The 19,548-nt window shown below is 47.4% G+C and overlaps 1 protein-coding gene across 1 annotated transcript; it reads right to left on the bottom strand.

Annotated features, from left to right (window-relative positions):
• Positions 1-498: 498 nt before the first annotated feature.
• On the bottom strand, positions 499-18,672 carry PDCD1 (programmed cell death 1). Its single transcript, XM_053387482.1, has 5 exons — positions 18,205-18,672; positions 9,202-9,498; positions 7,728-7,895; positions 6,555-6,589; positions 499-949 (listed from the first exon to the last, which is right to left on the bottom strand). Exons 1-5 carry the CDS (start codon positions 18,209-18,211, stop codon positions 731-733), a joined length of 726 nt encoding a protein of 241 aa, XP_053243457.1. The 5' UTR covers positions 18,212-18,672; the 3' UTR covers positions 499-730.
• Positions 18,673-19,548: the final 876 nt, after the last annotated feature.

Below are 19,548 nucleotides of genomic sequence, written 5' to 3'. Positions count from 1 at the left end.
AGACATGTGAGCTCAGCTCCTCAGCAGCCCCTCTGCCTGAGGGATAATCCCTGGCATCCTGATACCTGAGGGCCAGACAGGTAGCCATTCCAGAAATAACAAACCCAGATGAAGACAAAAGGGTGTGATTAACTTGGCTGGGAAACAGGGAAATGGAAATATCTCTTTTGTTACATTTGATGGGTGTTTGGTGGAGGGCAAGGAGAACCATGGGGCAGGGTCCAGGATGCTCAGATTACTGCCACCAGACCTCCCCTTTCATGATGTAACCACGATGTATTAGTGATGTAGTTGGGGGGGGGGTAACATGGGGATTAGCAGCTAATAAAAGTTTGGGTTCTCTTTTGTTTGGGGCTTCCATCTTGTTCCACCTGGTGGCAGGTGGGAGTCCTGTCGCGACAGTCTTAAATAAAGACCAAGCCTAGTGGCTGCTGTTTTGCTCTTGTATTCCTGGCTGGTGTCCTTGTTTTTGGCCAAGGGAGATCTCAGATTTCTCCGTTAACAGGTCCTATGAAAACAGTGCCTCTGAGCATGTGCAGTGCGGCCTGCGTGCTCCTGCAATGCAGTGGCAAGGGTTGTCATGCAGAAGATGTGGCTTCCAGGCAGCTTTGAGTCCCAGCATGTTCTGACTTTGCAAATGAATCCCCAGGGCTTGCAGTGTGGTCCCGGGACCTTTGAGGAATCGGGGAGAATGCAAAGTTCAAAAGGGAGAGGTTTCGCTTCCGCCCCTTCAGTGCGGCTCCGCTCTGCTGGGGCAGTTCTTCGGTTTCTTAGTCTTTTTGCCTCCTTTGGCAGCGACCGGCTTTTCCGGGGGGAAGATGATGGTGGCATATTCGGTCTGGTCGGAAGCGAAGCGCTCTTGGGGCGCTCTCTGAGCGTTGTCCGCTGCCCGGAATTCCAGCACCCCATAATCCACGGTGAAAACACTCACGGCAGGAGGGCCTTCTTCCTTCAGGTACAGCAAGAGAGGGAGGGTTAAAAAAACAGGCCAGGAGGAACAGGAAGTTTCGACTGGCTGGACCAAATATCCCCTGCACGACCACTCTAGCAAAGCAGGTAATGTTGTACTTGACTTGATTTTTAATTACCCCCCCATATTCTATCACCGACTTGAGCCCATACCTCAGAACCCATTGAAACAATACAAAGGAAAAAGATAGGTAGGTAGAAGTTATATACTGAGTTGAATAGGATCCAAAATGCAGCAGTCTGATTGGTCCACAGGAGCCACCCAATCCAGCTCCAGGTGGAAGTGTATCCGCAACCTGATTGGCCTACAGGAGAATCCCGGAATTAGCCAATCACGTGGGGCCCATTGTGTAAATAATGTGTATAAAGCAGACATTCTGGGGGAACTTCCATTCCTCCTCACCACTATGAGCTGAATAAAGAGCATGAAATCCACTCTCGACTCCCAGTATATTTCAGTAGATAAAAACAAATACTTAAAACTTCCTGATGAAGATGATGGTCCAGAATGGCAAAATGGACCGGGAAAATCAGAAACCAGGAAGAGAAGAACTTGAAGAAGGAATGAGGGAAATTTTACAACGTATCATAGAGAACACTGTAAACAACTAAAAACGTTGGCAGTGTTTGAATAATGCTTGTAGTGTACAGTGGACGCTCAGGTTGCGAAGGTGATCCGTGCGGGACGCGCCACTACGGGTTGTAATTCGGTGCTTCTGCGCATGTGCAAAGCGCGATTTAGTGCTTTTGCGCATGCGCGACCGCCGAAACCCGGAAGTAATGCGTTCCGGTACTTCCGGGTTTCGGTGGGTGCATAACCCGAAAAAACGCAACCTGAAGCAGCTGTAACCCGAGGTATGACTGTACTAGAAATTAGGGTAAAAATGGACTATGTGAGAAAAATAGAGAAAATAAGTGAAGCAGTTGACAAAAGATGGAAAATGGTAACCATGGAAAGGCAGAGAGGAGTCAAAGCATTCTGGGAATCCTAAATGACGAGGCTTAATGTTTGAATTTAAATTTGTAAAGCAAAACTTAATAAAAAAAGATTTTACCCCCAAAAATGCCAGTTTTTTTGTTGCTGTTTTTTTAAGAAGCTACTCAGTACTAGGAACATAGTGGAACTATGGAACTCACTTCTGCAGTGACAGCCACCAACTTGGGTGGCCTCAAAGGACTAACCATGTCCATTTATATACACCTAAGGAGGCCTGAGGGACGCGGGTGGCGTGTGGGTTAAACCACAGAGCCTAGGGCTTGCCGATCAGAAGGTTGGTGGTTCGAATCCCCGCAACGGGGTGAGCTCCCGTTGCTCGGTCCCTGCTCCTGCCAAACTAGCAGTTCGAAAGCACGAAGTGCAAGTAGATAAATAGGTACCGCTCTGGCAGGAAGGTATACGGCGTTTCCGTGTGCTGCTCTGGTTCGCCAGAAGCGGCTTAGTCATGCTGGCCACATGACCCAGAAGCTGGACGCCAGCTCCCTCGGCCAGTAAAGCAAGATGAGCGCCGCAACCCCAGAGTCGGCCACGACTGGACCTAATGGTCAGGGGTCCCTTTACCTTTAAGGAGGCCTGTTCATGTCTTTTTCAAAACCAATGAAGTCACACCAAACTTAAGAGAATTTGTCTTTCTTACTTTGACCCCTAGCTTTAAGACGGCCTGATCCAGCAGCCTCCTTCTGTGATCTTAATATGACAAATGCATGGATCATTAAATGGAGTCTCCACGTTCAAAGGCAATGTATAATCCTGAATAACAGTCCTTCCATGCACTGCTTGTCGGCTCTCGGGGGTCTCTGGCCGTGTGCTGCCAGAAAGAGGATGCTAGGCAGATGGGCAACTTGCATTTAAAAAGCTCCCCGCATGTAGAAAACCAGTACCGCAAGAAGCATGCTGGAATGTTTCTCCCTGATGCCCTAGTTGTCTACTTGCGTGGAGTTTTAAAATGCCGGCTGGTGAGTAGACAAAAGAACACATTCCCCTCCTGCAGTTTGAAGTGGGGCTGCCCATTTGGCCACCTCAGGATTCTTGCCACCTGGTTCTGCATCATGTGGAAAGCAGGCCAAAATCATGTGGAAGGGAGTGTTAGACAGAGTTCACAAATTGCCCCAGCTGCGTCTGCAGGTAAAGTAAAGGTAAAGGGACCCCTGACCATTAGGTCCAGTCATGACCGACTCTGGGGTTGCGGTGCTCATCTCGCTTTATTGGCCGAGGTAGCCGGCGTACAGCTTCTGGGTCATGTGGCCAGCATGACTAAGCTGCTTCTGGCAAACCAGAGCAGCACACGGAAACGCCGTTTACCTTCCCGCCAGAGCGGTACCAATTTATCTACTTGCACTTTGACATGCTTTCGAACTGCTAGGTTGGCAGGAGCAGGGACTGAGCAACGGGAGCTCACCCCATCGTGGGGATTCAAACCGCCGACCTTCTGATCGGCAAGTCCTAGACTCTGTGGTGTAACCCACAGTGCCACCCGCATCCCTGCGTCTGCAGGTACTTCCCCTTATAAACAGGAAAAACCCCGCAGGCAGAAAATTAGCATATCAGGGAGGAAAAATTCTCGTTCTCCTGATGTGAAAGTTTACTATACCTGCAAGAAGCTTTTTATGTGCGGAAGCATTCAGAGAGATAAACCCTCTCCTGTGCACAGTCTGAAGTGGAGCAGTACAGAGATATTGATATACGAAGGAGGGTCATACCATTCTCGCCTGCAGCTGGTTCTGGGGTGTTCTATCACCCTAGGCAGACCTCAGTATTAGAAATGAGTTGGACTTGGGTGATCAGGGATGGAGGGGGCCTGATGAAATGCTTGTTTAAAATTCCTACCCACCCTCTGCACTAGTTCTCCAAAAACATTGTTATAGGTTTCGAGGGTTAGTCTGGATGGCATCTAGGGGTCCCCTTAGGCAGCCGCCCTTCCTATACTGCTTCAAATGTCTGCTGACAACATTTTTATTTCAGCAGGCCAACCCAGGCACACAATTTAATTGCTTATATTAGTTTGAAAAGTGTTTTTCTTTTGTTTTATCTGTGTTTCAACGACGATAATTCTACGTGGATCTGTTTGCCAGTTTTGGCTGCGTTCTATTTTTCAAGCTGCCGGTGGAAAGTTGTGTGGCTAAAAGCACAGAAAAACAAGCATCTCAGGAAGATACAGTCATACCTTGGAAGTTGAACGGAATCTGTTCCGCAAGTCCGTTCGACTTTCAAAACGTTCGGAAACCAAAGCGCGGCTTCCGATTGGCTGCAGGCTGAAGCTCCTGCAGCCAATCGGAAGCCCCATCGGACGTTCGGCTTCCAAAAATCGTTCACAAACCGGAACAGTCACTTCCAGGAGCCAAAACGTTTGAGAACTAAGCTGTTCAAAAACCAACTTACAACTGTAAAGGGCTATTTTTCCAGACAAGCTTGTTTTCTACATGCAGGTAAATGTAAGGCCCCTCTAGACATCCTTTTTATTGCACAGTCATGATGATTTGTGCTCAGGAGGCTATCAGGGGCCACACACAATCCCGCTTTCAATACTTGTTTCCACCAGCAAACATTTCAGGGCTTCATTTCCAATCCATGCATATCCTGAAACTTCCTGCTTTTAAAACAATAAATGTTTTGGTTTGTTTCTTGCTCCTCTTTTGCTAGCTACAGCCCCTCTGCAAAGCAACAACGGATCCATATATTTGAGATGTGGCAAATTGTAAAATCCACTTCTATAATTTTTGGACTCATTCCTGTGTTGTTTGCAAACAGATTTATTTCTGGAAGCAGATTCTGCTGTATTCTGCTATATTCTGCCTTTTTCCATAACTGGCTTCTGTGTCGTTTGAAAGCTCAAAAAAATATGATGTGGAAATTACCAGGTAGGGAAGCATCAGGAAAAGGGAATAAACTTAGGGCTGCCATATGTTCCGGGGGGGAATTGGATTTGAAAATGGAGCCAAGGCAGATTTACACTGAATTGGCAAAATGTCCAGGAAAACCCGGACGTATGGCAAGTAGGGTGATTAAAACAAAAATAAAAACACTTTGAAAAGCCCCCCAAAAAAATGGGGGGGAGAGATGTTCCCCAAAAATGCCCAACAACTTTGATCCCCCCCAAAAACCGCTTTGTGAATGCAGCCCAGCACAGTGGGGGGGGGCGAGGTGCATGTCGGGGGGCGGGCACGATGGTACCCCCTCCCCGATGGATCTGGGGGTGGTACGCTCCCCTGCCCCCTCTTCCTCCGCCAGTACACCCAGTGCATCGCTCCCCCAAATTCGCCTCTGATGGAGCTACAACTCCCAGAGGGGTTTTAACAATTAATCCCACATTCCAGGGCGCTCTGGGAATCGTCACGCCCGGAGGGGAACAGGGATCTCCTAGCAGCTCCTATGGAACAACTGATTGGTTTAAAATTGGGAAAGGAGTACGACAAGGCTGTATATTGTCTCCCTGCTTATTTAACTTATATGCAGAATTCATCATGCAAAAGGCTGGGCTGGATGAATCCCAAGCCGGAATTAAGATTGGCGGAAGAAACATCAACAGCCTCAGATATGCAGATGACACAACCTTGATGGCAGAAAGTGAGGAGGAATTAAAGAACCTTTTATTGAGGGTGAAAGAGGAGAGCGCAAAATATGGTCTGAAGCTCAACATCAAAAAACCTAAGATCATGGCCACTGGTCCCATCACCTCCTGGCAAATAGAAGGGGAAGAAATGGAGGCAGTGAGAGATTTTACTTTCTTGGGCTCCATGATCACTGCAGATGGTGACAGCAGCCACAAAATTAAAAGACGCCTGCTCCTTGGGAGAAAGGTGATGGCAAACCTAGACAGCATCTTAAAAAGCAGAGACATCACCTTGCCAACAAAGGTCCATATAGTCAAAGCTATGGTTTTCCCAGTAATGATGTATGGACGTGAGAGCTGGACCATAAAGAAGGCTGATCGCTGAAGAATGGATGCTTTTGAATTCTGGTGCTGGGGGAGACTCTTGAGAGTCCCATGGACTGCAAGAAGATCCAACCATTCTGAAGGAAATCAGCCCTGAGTGCACACTGGAAGGACAGATCCTGAAGCTGAGGCTCCAAGACTTTGGCCACCTCATGAGAAGAGAAGACTCCCTGGAAAAGACCCTGATGCTGGGAAAGATGGAGGGCGCAAGGAGAAGGGGACGACAGAGGACGAGATGGTTGGACAGTGTTCTCGAAGCTACTAGCATGAGTTTGACCAAACTGCGGGAGGCAGTGGAAGACAGGAGTGCCTGGCGTGCTCTGGTCCAGGGGGCCATGAAGAGTCGGACACGACTAAATGACTAAACAACAACAACAAGCAGCTCTCAGCACCCTTAACAAAGTGCATTTCCCAGAATCCTTTTGGTACGCAGCCAGCACTATGTAAAGTGGTATCATAGTGCTTTAAATGTCTGTGTCCAAATAAAACATCTTGCAGAATACCCGTGCAACAGAACAGCTGCCTGGTTGGGCCCATATCTGTACGAAAGAGCGTTGGGGGCCAAACAGGATGTGATTTGAATTGCATCAGCCAAGTGCCAGCGTCAGAAGGGGCCAACAGCAAGCGAAGCTCTCTGAGCAAAAGGGAACTTACCAAGGGAGCATTTTCATCCTGCAGTTTTTCTTCCTCTGCAAAAGGATACAAGCAGTTAGAATTCATGCGTTGAGCTACCTTTAAAGGTGACTCAGAAAGTACAACTCATCCAGAATATGATAGCCAGACTGGTGACTGGGAACGGCTGCCAGGACCATATAACACCAGTCCTAAAAGAACTACACTGGTTCCCAGTACGTTTCCGAGCACAATTCAAAGTGTTGGTGCTGACCTTTAAAGCCCGAAACGGCCTCAGCCCAGTAGACCTGAAGGAGCATCTCCACCCCCATCGTTCTGCCCGGACACTGAGGTCCAGCTCCGAGGGCCTTCTGGCGGTTCCCTCTCTGCGAGAAGTGAGGTTACAGGGAACCAGGCAGAGGGCCTTTTCGGTGGTGGCGCCTGCCCTGTGGAACACCCTCCCATCATATGTCAAGGAAATAAACAACTATCTGACTTTTAGAAGACGTCTGAAGGCAGCCCTGTTTAGGGAAGTTTTTAATGTTTGATGTTTTAACGTGTTTTTAATACAGTGGTAGTGCTAGTTACAGACTTAATTCGTTCTGGAGTTCCGTTCTTGACATGAAACTGTTCTCAACTAGAGCCGTGCTTTTGCTAATGGGGCCTCTTGCTGCTGCTGCGCCGCCAGCACACGATTTCCATTCTCATCCTGGGGCAAAGTTCTCAACTCGAGGTAACTCCTCCAGATTAGCGGAGTTTGTAACCGGAAGCGTTTGTAACCTGAGGCGTTTGTAACTCAAGGTACCGTTGTATTCTGTTGGGAGCTGCCCAGAGTGGCTGGGGAAACCCAGCCAGATGGGCGAGGTATATTATTATTATTATTATTATTATTAAACAGACACGTCCAATGATCTACCGGTAGATCGCTGGACGTCTGTGGTAGATCACTGGTAGATCACCGGCTCCCCCAAAGAAACTCAACAAATTTGGCTCCCCTAAAAAAAGCTCAAAATTTTCGTCCTGCACCCCGCCAAACCCTGGGCTTTCCTACCTAAAAAAAAGTTCAACAACTTGGACCTGAACCCCCCAAAAGGGGGTAGATCACTTCCAGCTTTTAACTCTGTGAGTAGATTGCAGTCTCTTGGGAGTTGGCCACCCCTGTTATATAAGATGCCCGGGAGAGGAGAAAGTGGGACAAGCGGCTGAGATGCCCACCTTTCTTTCTCTGGATGAGGTTAAAGAGGTAGTAACACAAAACTGGGAGCACCAGAAACAGCCCAACTCCGATGACAGCAAGGAGGATCTCTCCGTGATCCTCCCTCTCCTCTGACGGCAGTCCAGGCTTTGTCTCCTCTGACGGTAGTTCAGGCTCAAGTTCTTTCTCTGAGGGTTTGAAACGGAAAAGCAAATAATAATAATAATAATAATAATAATAATAATAATAATAATAATATATTTGTACCCCGCCCATCTGGCTGGGTTTCCCCAGCCACTCTGGGCGGCTTCCATAGAAACCAAAAATACAGTAAAATATCACAGATTAAAAACTTCCCTGACTGACTGGCTCCAAAATTTTGGGTCCATCCCAAGGCTAACCCAGCATAAGAGGATCATGCTTAGCACTTTTCCCAGAGTCATTGCAGAGAGTGTGGGGCTGACTCTCACTCACATAAAAGGGACAGTCTGGGAGCAGCCTTGGTTCCAATAATGTTAATACGATTTACTTCTGAGTCTACGGGACTGCAATCAGGCATGACGTCAAGGCCACTAAAATAATTGCTCCAGTTTGCCATCAACCTGTCTGTGCTTTAAAATGACAAAGGTTGACGCGTTGATGATCCATCTTTTCGTGTCCTATATTTGTAATATATAGGATAAGCCCATAAATTGAGCCAGTTGGAATCTACTTGGAAGCTAGAAAGAATCTGCCGGTACATCTTCACTGAGCTATCCACGATGACCCCAAGGTCTCATTCCTGATCAGACACTGTCAGTTCAGACCCCCATGCGAAAATAGGATGACTCAATCTTTTAGTTTGGTACAGTGGTACCTCAGGTTAAGTACTTAATTCATTCCGGAGGTCCGTTCTTAACCTGAAACTGTTCTTAACCTGAAGCAACACTTTAGTCAATGGGGCCTCCTGCTGCCGCCGCGCCGCCAAAGCACGATTTCTGTTCTCCTCCTGAAGCAAAGTTCTTAACCTGAAGCACTATTTCTGGGTTAGCGGAGTCTGTAACCTGAAGCGTATGTAACCTGAAGCGTATGTAACCCGAGGTACCACTGTATTACCTACCCTTTTGGAAATCCTTGATTATTGATTTCCATGGTACAATTTTCGGTAAAAACATTTTTGTTTAGGTAAGCCAGTCGGACACGACTAAACGACTAAACAACAACAACAACCAAGCAGTTTAAAAAGTTGCTTTGAGGTTTAATCTGTAGTTCTTTCAACTCTCAGATTATTGTTGCAAATTTTTCATACCGGTGATTTTATTGTTTCATCGTTCTTTCCGTAAACGGCTTTGAGGTTTTCGCTTCTTACAATGAAGCACAAGTTTTGTTTGAAAAATAAATAAATGTTGTACATTCCCCGACATACATCAGTTCTGCTCCTGCTGACAATGAATCGCATTTGCCACTCTCTCACCCATTCGCACCCATAAAGCGCCAGAACGACTTGTATCAAACCTGTTACTGTGAGGTTCGCCCTGTTGCTTTCTGTCAACTTCAACGAGGGACAGATGAGGCCACAGAAGTAGGTCCCGCTATCGTTCAACTCTAAGTCCGAGATTTTAATTTCAAAGGTCGTCGCGTTCAGCATGGTGCGGCTATACTTGCTTTTTCCAAGGTCCAGTAATTTCGGCTGCTTGTCGTCACCCAATTTGTACCAGTTAAGGGAATAATGTTGAACGGTCTCCGACAAGCGACAGGTGAACCTGGCCGTCGCTCCCATCGGTTTATCTAACTGCGATGGACGAAAGGTTGCTGGCGAAAAGAGGCCAAAAGCAAAGCATATAATCAGCACAGCAAGCTGGGCTCAGTTTAATTGGTAAAGGTAAAGGGACCCCTGACCATTAGGTCCAGTCACGGACGACTCTGGGGTTGCGGCGCTCATCTTGCTTTACTGGCTGAGGGAGCCGGCATACAGCTTGCTGGTCATGTGGCCAGCATGACTAAGCCGCTTCTGGCGAACCAGAGCAGCACACGGAAACGCCGTTTACCTTCCCGCCGGAGTGGTACCTATTTATCTACTTGCACTTCGTGCTTTCGAACTGCTAGGTTGGCAGGAGCAGGGACCGAGCAACGGGAGCTCACCCCATCGTGGGGATTCGAAGCAAGGTGTATAATTATTATAAATTATTCTATCTTATCTTTAAAAGACATCTGAAGGCAGCCCTGTTTAGGGAAGTTTTTAATATTTAATGCTGTATTGTTTTTAACACTCGATTAGGAGCCGCCCAGAGTGGCTAGGGAAACTCAACCAGATGGGTGGGTATAAATAATATTGATTATCGAAGCGGAGCTAAGAAACCCTGATTCAATTTGGATACTCCACTTCTGAGCTCCACACTTTAAGAAAGATATCGACAAGCTGGAAGATGTGTAGAGGAGGGGACTAAGATGATAAAGGGTCTGACTGGCCATCTGGAAGTGGCCACCTGCATTTTGTGGCTGTTAGATTATGCTGAGAGTAGTGGCGGCAGCAACATCATGGAGCAAGGAGTTCTGCAAGATGATTTTCCACTGTGGCAAACCACCCCCCAGCTTGAGTTCATGAATTTTCTACTTTTCTTTTTCCTCTGTCAATTGAGCACATAATAACGACCTTTCTGATTCAGATCAGAGGCCCATGCGGTCCAACATCTGCCTTCCTTGGTGCACAACCAGACCCCCCGGAAAGTCTGAAAAAAAGATCTTGTAGTGGACCCCTAAAGTTTCTCTCCAAACAACTGGCATCCAGAGCATAGACTTTGATGCCATCATGAATAATAATAATAATAATAATAATAATAATAATAATAATAATAATATATTTATACCCCACCCATCTGGCTGGGTTTCCCCAGCCACTCCGGGCGGCTTCCAGCAAAATATTAAAATACAATAATTAATCAAATATTAAAAGCTTCCCTAAACAGGGCTGCCTTCAGATCCTTCAGATGTCTTCTAAAAGTCAGATAGTTGTTTATTTCCTTGACATCTGACGGGAGGGTGTTCCACAGGGCAGGTGCCACCACTGAGATGTAACCTCGCTTCTCGCAAGGAGAGAACTGTGAGAAGGCTCTCGGAGCTGGACCTCAGTGTCTGGGCAGAATGATGGGGTGGAGATGCTCCTTCAGGTCTACTGGGCCAAGGCCGTTTAGGGCTTTAAAGGTCAGCACCAACACTTTGACTTGTGCTCAGAAATGTACTGGGAGCCAATGTAGGTCTTTCAAGACCAGTGTTATGTGGTCTCGGCGGCCATTCCCAGTCACCAGTCTAGCTGCTGCATTCTGGATTAGTTGTAGTTTCTGGGTCACCTTCAAAGGTAGCCCCATGTAGAGCGCATTGCAGTAGTCCAAGCGGGAGATAACCAGAGCATGCACCACTCTGGCCAGACAGTCTGCGGGCAGGGAGGGTCTCAGCCTGCGTACCAGATGGAGCTGGTAGACGGCTGCCCTGGACGCAGAATTGACCTGCACCTCCATGGACAGCTGTGAGTCCAAAATTACTCCCAGGCTGCGCACCTGATCCTTCAGGGGCACAGTTACCCCATTCAGGACCAGCCCGCCCCCTGTCTCCCAAAAAACAGTACTTCTGTCTTGTCAGGATTTAACCTTAATCCGTTAGCCCCATCCATCCTCCAACTGCCTCCAGGCACTCACACAGGACCTTCACCACCTTCACTGGTTCTGAGAGGTAGAGCTGGGTATCATCCGCATACTGATGAACACCCAGCCCAAACCCCCTGATGATCTCTGCCAGCGGCTTCATATAGATATTAAAAAGCATGGGGGAGAGGACGGAACCCTGAGGCACCCCACAAGTTAGAGCCCAGAGGTCTGAACACTCATCCCCCACCACCTCTTTCCGCCCAGAGGAAGGAGTGGAACCACTGTACAGTGGTACCTCGGGTTAAGTACTTAATTCGTTCCAGAGGTCCGTTCTTGACCTGAAACTGTTCTTAACCTGAGGTACCACTTTAGCTAATGGGGCCTCCTGCTGTCACTGCACGATTTCTGTTCTCATCCTGAAGCAAAGTTCTTAACCCGAGGTACTACTTCTGGGTTAGCGGAGCCTGTAACCTGAAGCGTATGTAACCTGAAGCGTATGTAACGCGAGGTACCACTGTATAACAGTGCCCCCAGCTCCCAGCCCCTTGAGATGGTCCATAGACCTGCCTCAGTCTCCCCTGGGAATTCACCTCCTTGGGAGTTAAAGCAACAGAAGTCTCATTCGGATGAGCACACCAGTTACATACCAGACTGCTTGGCGAGGAGAGCAGACCGGCAGAAAAGTAGCAATAAGACCATTCCGGCCAACTCCACCTGATGCAGGCTCTCCATTGTCCCCTCGGAAAAGCTGCTCAGAAATCACACCCTGGTCCCAGGGTTCAAGCTGTTCTGAGGCAGGAGCGTCAACGGGCCGTTCTCCAGCCCGCCATCCCTGCAGAGTTGGCTCTCGTGGTGCCACCGTTGCTCTGGAAGCCACCTGACGGCGCCAGGAGCAGAACTGAACTGTCCCCATCACCGCCTGTCGCAGAACCCCAAAGCTCCCCCTCCCACCCATTTTTCCCTCTCTGCCTCCTACCACGGCGGCTTTCACATGCTGGGTAAAGGTTTAAAGGAAACGTCAGAGCGCCAAGCACAAAAGGATTTGATGCACAAGACCACAACAAAAAGGCGGCAGAGCTGGCTGAGAGAAGAGACATCCTCCCGCACATTTCGAACCCCACGCAATTTTTTGTTTGTTTGCAAACTGCTGCGTTGCCAGAAAGTGACGCCACGAGGGAGGAAGCAGCCTCACATAGGAAAGCAGTAGCAAGAAGAAGAGACACATTTTCCCTCTTGCCGTTCCGTCGTGACCAAAAGCTACCAAGACAGCAGGCCCAAACTGTCCACTTCTCCAGGGTCTCCCTTCTGGAAGGAACTAATTCAGATTAACGAATTCACTGAGGTAGTTCGCAAACCTCTGAATTGCGCCTATTCTTTCCAGGCACAACCGGAACACTTTCCTCTACCCCAGCTGCAACTAAACATGTCGCTCCCATTTCAGCCTCTACAGCCACAACAGGCGCTGGAACCTTCCAGCAGTTTGACTTCAGCCCCAAAGGCTCCCTCTTCCACTGTCTCCAACAAACCATGCCAAACATATCCAGGAGATCTGAACATACATTGAGCTCCTTCTGCAGTGAAAGTCTGGGTGATTTTAAAAATTCAATTCCCTTTTAATTTCAATCCAATGATTTTTCTACATAGGGCATTCGTTGCACCTAACTTATGTGATTGATGGTGGCCATTGTGCATTTGTTTCTCTTGTGGGAAAGGGTGTTAATGTCCCGCTGTTAAGTTTTACTTATTTTCATGTTTTTATCCTGTATTCTACTCTGTGAACCGCCTGACATCTCATGATGAAGGAGAGTACATAAATCTAATAAATAAAATAAATAAAAGTACCTTTCGGGGAAGTGAATAGCTGCTTTTATAGGGCAGGGTCAGGGGCACTGTGTTAATGCGCCAAGGGATAGGTGGGCCAGAAAGGTTTGGGAACTGATCAACAGCTATGATCCATGATCGCAGCTGAATGGAACCCCCAAATACAGTTTATAATCATTATAATAATAATTATAATAATTTATTATTTATACCCCGCCCATCTGGCTGGGTTTCCCCAGCCACTCTGGGCGGCTTCCAACTGAATATTAAAAACAACACAGCATCGAACATTAAAAACTTAAGTTTACCACATAACACACCCCGAACATTCTGCAGATAAAAATCAGGGCACAGGTCTCACACCTCCTTCCCAAAGCCTGTGCCAGGCTTTGGGAAGGAGGCGCAATGCCTTGGCAGGGTGCAAGAGCCCTCCGTCCTCTACCCCAAAGCCCCGTAAGTGCTTGCCAGGTTTGGGAGTGTTACAGGAATTTTTTATAACGTTTGGGGGGTTGCCCCTCCAGCACACAGTGTGCAACAACCAGCCCCTTTTGTTCACACACACGGTGTCTCCTCAAAGCACCACATAACGCGCAACACCACACCATTTCCAGCGTTGTTCTGTTCGGGGGGGGGGAGCTTGGGACATGGGTGAGGGCAGTCATAACCCCGAAAGCATGAGCTCAGGTACTCAGCAGCTCCTCTGCCTGGCTGATAATCTACCTGAGTGCCAGACAGGTAGCCATTCCAGAAACAGTAGCAAACCCAGATCAAGACAAAAGGGTGTGATTAACTTGGCTGGGAAACAGGGACATGTCAATATCTCTTTTGCATCGTTTGATGGGCATATGGTGGAGGTAGAGGGAAGAATTGGGGGCAAGCCCTGGTGCTCAAGGTTTCTGTTGCCAGACCCTCCCAATTTGTGATGTATTTGTGATGTATGCATGATGTAATTTTAGGGGTGTTGTGGGTATCTTTGTAAAACTGATAAAGGAGGGAGCCATCCTTTGTTCTGGGTTCCTTCCTGCTTCTACCATGTGGTGGGTGGAACTCCTGTTGCAACAGCCTCTGGAATAAAGACCAGGTGTTATGTACTGAGTTGAATAGGATCCAAACTGCAGCAGTCTGATTGGTCCTAGAACAATAGGATCCAAAAGGCAGCAGTCTGATTGGTCCTAAAACAATAGGATTCAGAATGCAGCAGTCTGATTGGTCCTAGAACAATGCAGCAGTATGATTGGTTGGCAGGAACTACCCAATCATGCTCCAGATAGAAGTGAATCCACAACCTGATTGGCTTACAGTAGAATTCCGGAATTAGCCAATAATGTGCAGCCCATTGTGTAAATAATGTATATAAAGCAGGTACTTTGAGGGGACATTCATTCATTCCTCCTCACCACTATGAGCTGAATAAAGAGCATGAAATCACTTTGCGACTCTGAGTATATTTCACCAGGCCGGCAGGCTGCTGTTTTGCTCCTAATTTATTGGCTGGTGTCTTTGTTTGGTAGCCCAAGTGAGCCCAGGAATTTTCCTACAACACTAAGAAGGCAGGAGGACTCCAGTGCCCAGGGCCGGATTTAGTTTGATGAGGCCCTAAGCTACTGAAGTTAATGGGGCCCTTTATATGTCCAGCTGTCCTTTATCAACAACAAACTGTCACCATTTTTTTGTGTTGAATATATGCAATATGATAATTGATGGACATCATAGTTATCTCAAGCCATTTGCACATGTTGCCATGCGACGAGTCCATGCAGAATGTAGGTACCATATATATAGAAAGGAGCAAACCAGTGATATTTGAGGGAGCAGGTGGGGCCCATTGCTTACACCATGGGAGCCAATAATAATAATAATAATTTATTTATATCCCACCCTCCCTAGCCAAAGCCGGGCTCAGAGCGGCTAACAACAATAAAAGTAACACAATGTTCGAAAATCAATTCATTTAAAAATCAATTCAGAATCAAATTAATGGCAACCATTGGGCTAGAGTTCTGTGAGGATTGCCAAAGGAGGGGGTCAGACTGTGCCTTGGCCAAAGGCCTGGTGGAACAGCTCCATCTTGCAGACCCTATGGAAAGATGTCAAGTCCCGCAGGGCCCTAGTCTCTTGGGACAGAGCATTCCACCAGATCGGGGCCACGGCCGAAAAGGCCGTGGCTCTGGTTGAGGCCAGCCTAACCTCCCTGTGGCCCAGGATCTCCAAGATGTTTTTGTTTGAAGACCGTAAGGTCCTCCGTGGGACATTCCAGGAGAGGCAGTCTGTTGCAGTTTGTAGGTTTTATTTTATTTGTTTTTTATCTTATATTTTGGAAATGTACCTCCGGTGTTTAATTTCCTTTACTTTTTTAATTGTTTAGCTTATATGTAAATCTGGCACTTCACATGCCGCCTTCCACTGCAGGAACTGTTTCTGCAGCCCCTGTCCGCAGGCTGCACGTAATTGGGGTGTCCCGGGACAGAGGCAGAGAAAGCCTGCCTGTCCCGCTTAAAAGGGGGCGCCTGGGAGGAGGTATGTGACCGGATGCTATGGCTTTCACAGTAAAAGGTCCCCGCTCCGGCACCCTGTCTCCCTTTCCCTTTTCAAAACGAAATCTGTTCGTTCAGCAAGAAAAAGCTAATGGTGCGTTTGACAGGAAATGATTCACAGCCTTCGCCCTGTGCATTTAATGATTTCTCAGAAATTAGGAGAATTTGCATAATGCTCCGGTACTAATGGCATCAAGAGGTGTTTACACTCTCGCATCAGAACTGTTGACACTTTTGTTTGGCTTAAAACCACCCCGCCAAAAAATAAAAAATAAAAAGGAAAAGGATAAAACGGTGGGGTGGTGAGAACGTTTTCAGAAACCATCTGCAAATTCATCCACATCTTCGAAATAAATTAAAAAATGCATGCACATGGAAGGTTATACCCAGAACAAACTTGGTTAGGGTGCTACTGGACTATTTTTGTTATTTTTTAAATTTATTTTGACTGCGGCAGACCAACACGGCTACCTACCTGAATCCACATCTTCAGTTATCCTTGCAGCAATTAAAAACAGCAAACATACTGTTTATTAAAGGTGTATAAAGGAGAGGCTTGCCTGGTGCCATCATTATATATCTTTAGGCGCCAGGCTGAAAACTTTCCTCTATAATCATGTCTTTGGCCTTTACCCTTTCATAAGTGGGCATGATGGTTTTTGGTGTATTTCTTCTTAATAGGAAGACTGGGAGATGTCTGTGTGTCTGTCTGTGAGTCACTTTGGGTTGCCCTGGACTAGACGAAGCGACGATCAAATGTAATAAATAAAAAAATAGGAAGAACCTGCTGGTTCAGTCCAAAGGCCCATCGAGTCCAGATGCCCCAGTGGGATTCTGCAAGCAGGATCCAAGCCCAAAGGCCCTCTCTCCTCCTTTGTTTTCCAACAGCTGGTATTCCGAAGCATTGCTCCACAGTGAGAGGCAGTGCAGACATCATATCCATCTATAGCCCTATCCAAAGACATCTGAATGCAGGGGTGGCAACTTGAATAAATTATTATTATTATTATTATTATTATTATTATTTGTATACCATCCTATACCCGGAGGTCTCAGGGCACTTCACAGAATAAAATCAAAATATAAAACCGCAAAATACATACAGTGGTATGTATTACAGACGCTTCAGGTTACATACGCTTCAGGTTACAGACTCACTAACCCAGAAATAGTACCTCGGGTTAAGAACTTTGCTTCAGGATGAGAACAGAAATCGTGCTCTGGTGGCGCGGCAGAAGTGGGAGGCCCCATTAGCTAAAGTGGTGCTTCGGGTTAAGAACAGTTTCAGGTTAAGAACGGACCTCCGGAACAAATTAAGTACGTAACCAGAGGTACTACTGTAATCAAAATAACAACAACCCGATAGCCCCCCCCCCCAAGAAAACCCACCACATTTTAAAAGGGCATAGGGTGTCCATCAGGCCAACCAAAGGCCTGGTTAAAAAGGAACGTTTTGCCTGGTGTCTAAAGGTGTATAATGAAGGCACCAGCCAAACTTCCCTAGGGAGAGCATTCCACAGATGAGGAGCCACTGCAGAGAAGGCCCTGTTCTCATGTTGCCATCCTCCAGACTTCTGAGGAAGGGCATCAGATGATGATCTCAGGGTCCGGGAAAGAGGTGGCCCTTGAGATATTGCCGTCCTGAGCCGTTTAAGGCTTTATAGGTCAAAAACTGCACTTTGAATTGGGCCCGGAAACTAATTGGTAGCCAGTGCAGTAGGACCAGGATCAGTATGAGATGCTCAAACCGTCTTTCTCCAGTGAGCAACCTGGCCGCTGAATTCTGCCCTAGCTGAAGTTTCTGAACTGTCTTCAGAGGCAGCCCTATGTATAATGCATTGCAGTAATCTAATCTTGAGATTTCCAGAGCATAGACAACAGGAGTTAAGCTATCCCTGTCCAGGGGCAAAGCAAGGGGGGTGCAGCGGGGGTGGTCTGCCCCGGATGTCATCCCTGGGGGGGCGGGGTGACAAAATCCCAGCCGGGCCCAATCACACACCCCGGCTGGCCCACAGCACCGGATTGGTTTCCCCAGCTGGGCGCGATCGCCCCACTCCCTGGAGTCATAGGCGGGTGGCGTGTCTGCGCTCCCAGCTGGAGAAGGCAGGCAGGGGAGAGGACAGGAAGGAGGCAGGTCAGCAAACAATGGAGGGGGGAGAGAATGGGTGCCGCATGTCCTGTCCCTCCCTATGGGCGGTTCACCCCGCCCCTATGGGCGCTGCCCCAGGCACCCAAGAGGGTTCCTTCACCACTGTCCCTGTCCAAATAGGGGCATAGCTGTGTGTGGGATTGTTCAGGGATGCAGGAGAGGATATATTGTTTGATTATATCCTTTTCCAACTTGTGTTAACAAGTTCCACAATTTAGCAGAGTAACATTCCCCTTTTTAAACTCACAGCGGATGCGTTTGCTCAGGCTCTCTAAAGCCTCTATAATAAATGTTCTGGTATTTCCCCCTTATTCCCTCATAAAAGATAAGACACAACACAGTCTTCTATAAAAGTATAAAAAGGTTTACTCACACGTCATTCTGTTCACAATCGGATCCCAGAAGGCAGACTTAGCTTAGAAAAGTAACATACACCTAGAAACTATCTCATAAGGAGACAGTCCCTTTGTCGTCTCTTGGCTGGAGGCCAAAAGAGCATCTTTGGCTAAGAAGATGTTGCTTCTTCAACGAAAGTAGTCACAGAGAGGTGGCTGCCCTGCCCTGTGCTTTTGTTGTTACCTGCACAGGTGAGGCCACGCCCACCTCTAGTCACATGCAGAGGAAGTCTGTCCCAGCCCAGAAGGAAACAGGAAGTTTACCTGCTGGCTGGACAAACATTCCTCCCCATGTGTAAACATGTTCACTCTAGGAATGTTGTACTTGACTGCTCTTGTGTTTCACATCCCACACTTGGCCACCAGCCATAGCTGATGGAAGGTACTTTGAGCTTGGCCTCCTCAAATATTTTATGGCAAAGGAAGCTTGCCCCCTAGTATTTGGTTCCTGTGTCTGAAGGCAGTCCTGTATCAGGAAGTTTTTGCTGTGTGGTGTTCTGTTGTGTTTTTGTATATTCTGTTGGGGCACAAAAATAAATCATCATCTCCATGAATTTGTGCAATCCCCTTTTAAAAACATCCAAGTTGGTAGCCATCACTGGCTCCTGCAGGAAGGAGTTCCACAGTTTATCTATGTGCTGCATGTAGAAGGACTTTATCTGTCCTGAATCTTCCAGCATTCAGCTTCATTGGCCAGACGCTTTAAATAATCTTAATCTACAATATTGGCGGCATATGGTCCTCAAAAAGCCATTTGGTTCTTGTGCATTACTGAGTTTGGAGCTATTCTCTATTTCCAGATTCCCAAATAGATGAAGAAGTTGCTGTCTTGGATGCATTATTTATTATTGTTAGTTAATTAGTTTGTTTTTTATTAAATGAGGTTCTTGGCGTCTTCTTCATCGGTGACCCCTTTGGCTTCTAGGAGGAAGGTGAAACGGGAGGCGTACGCTTCCCAGTCTCCAGATGCTGGGTTGAACGGCGAGAAGCTGCTGTCGGTTGCCATTCTGAGTTCCTTGTGTCCCGGAGCTGAAGCCTGGATACACGGTGCGAGGCAGCGGTGCGGCAGGTGGCGGTGCTGCGGTGCTGTGTGTGGCAGTCAGCTCAGCGGGATCCCACCTTCGTCGCCAGTGAAATATACTCAGAGTCGCAAAGTGATTTCATGCTCTTTATTCAGCTCATAGTGGTGAGGAGGAATGAATGAAAGTCCCCTCAAAGTATCTGCTTTATATACATTATTTACACAATGGGCTGCACATGATTGGCTAATTCCGGAATTCTACTGTAAGCCAATCAGGTTGTGGATTCACTTCTATCTGGAA

This window comes from Podarcis raffonei, chromosome 5 (assembly GCF_027172205.1).
Source record: "Podarcis raffonei isolate rPodRaf1 chromosome 5, rPodRaf1.pri, whole genome shotgun sequence".
NCBI classification, from domain to species: Eukaryota; Metazoa; Chordata; class Lepidosauria; order Squamata; family Lacertidae; genus Podarcis; species Podarcis raffonei.
The sequence above is the reverse complement of the archived record's forward strand: the minus strand, read 5'-3'. Positions and strand labels throughout refer to the sequence as shown.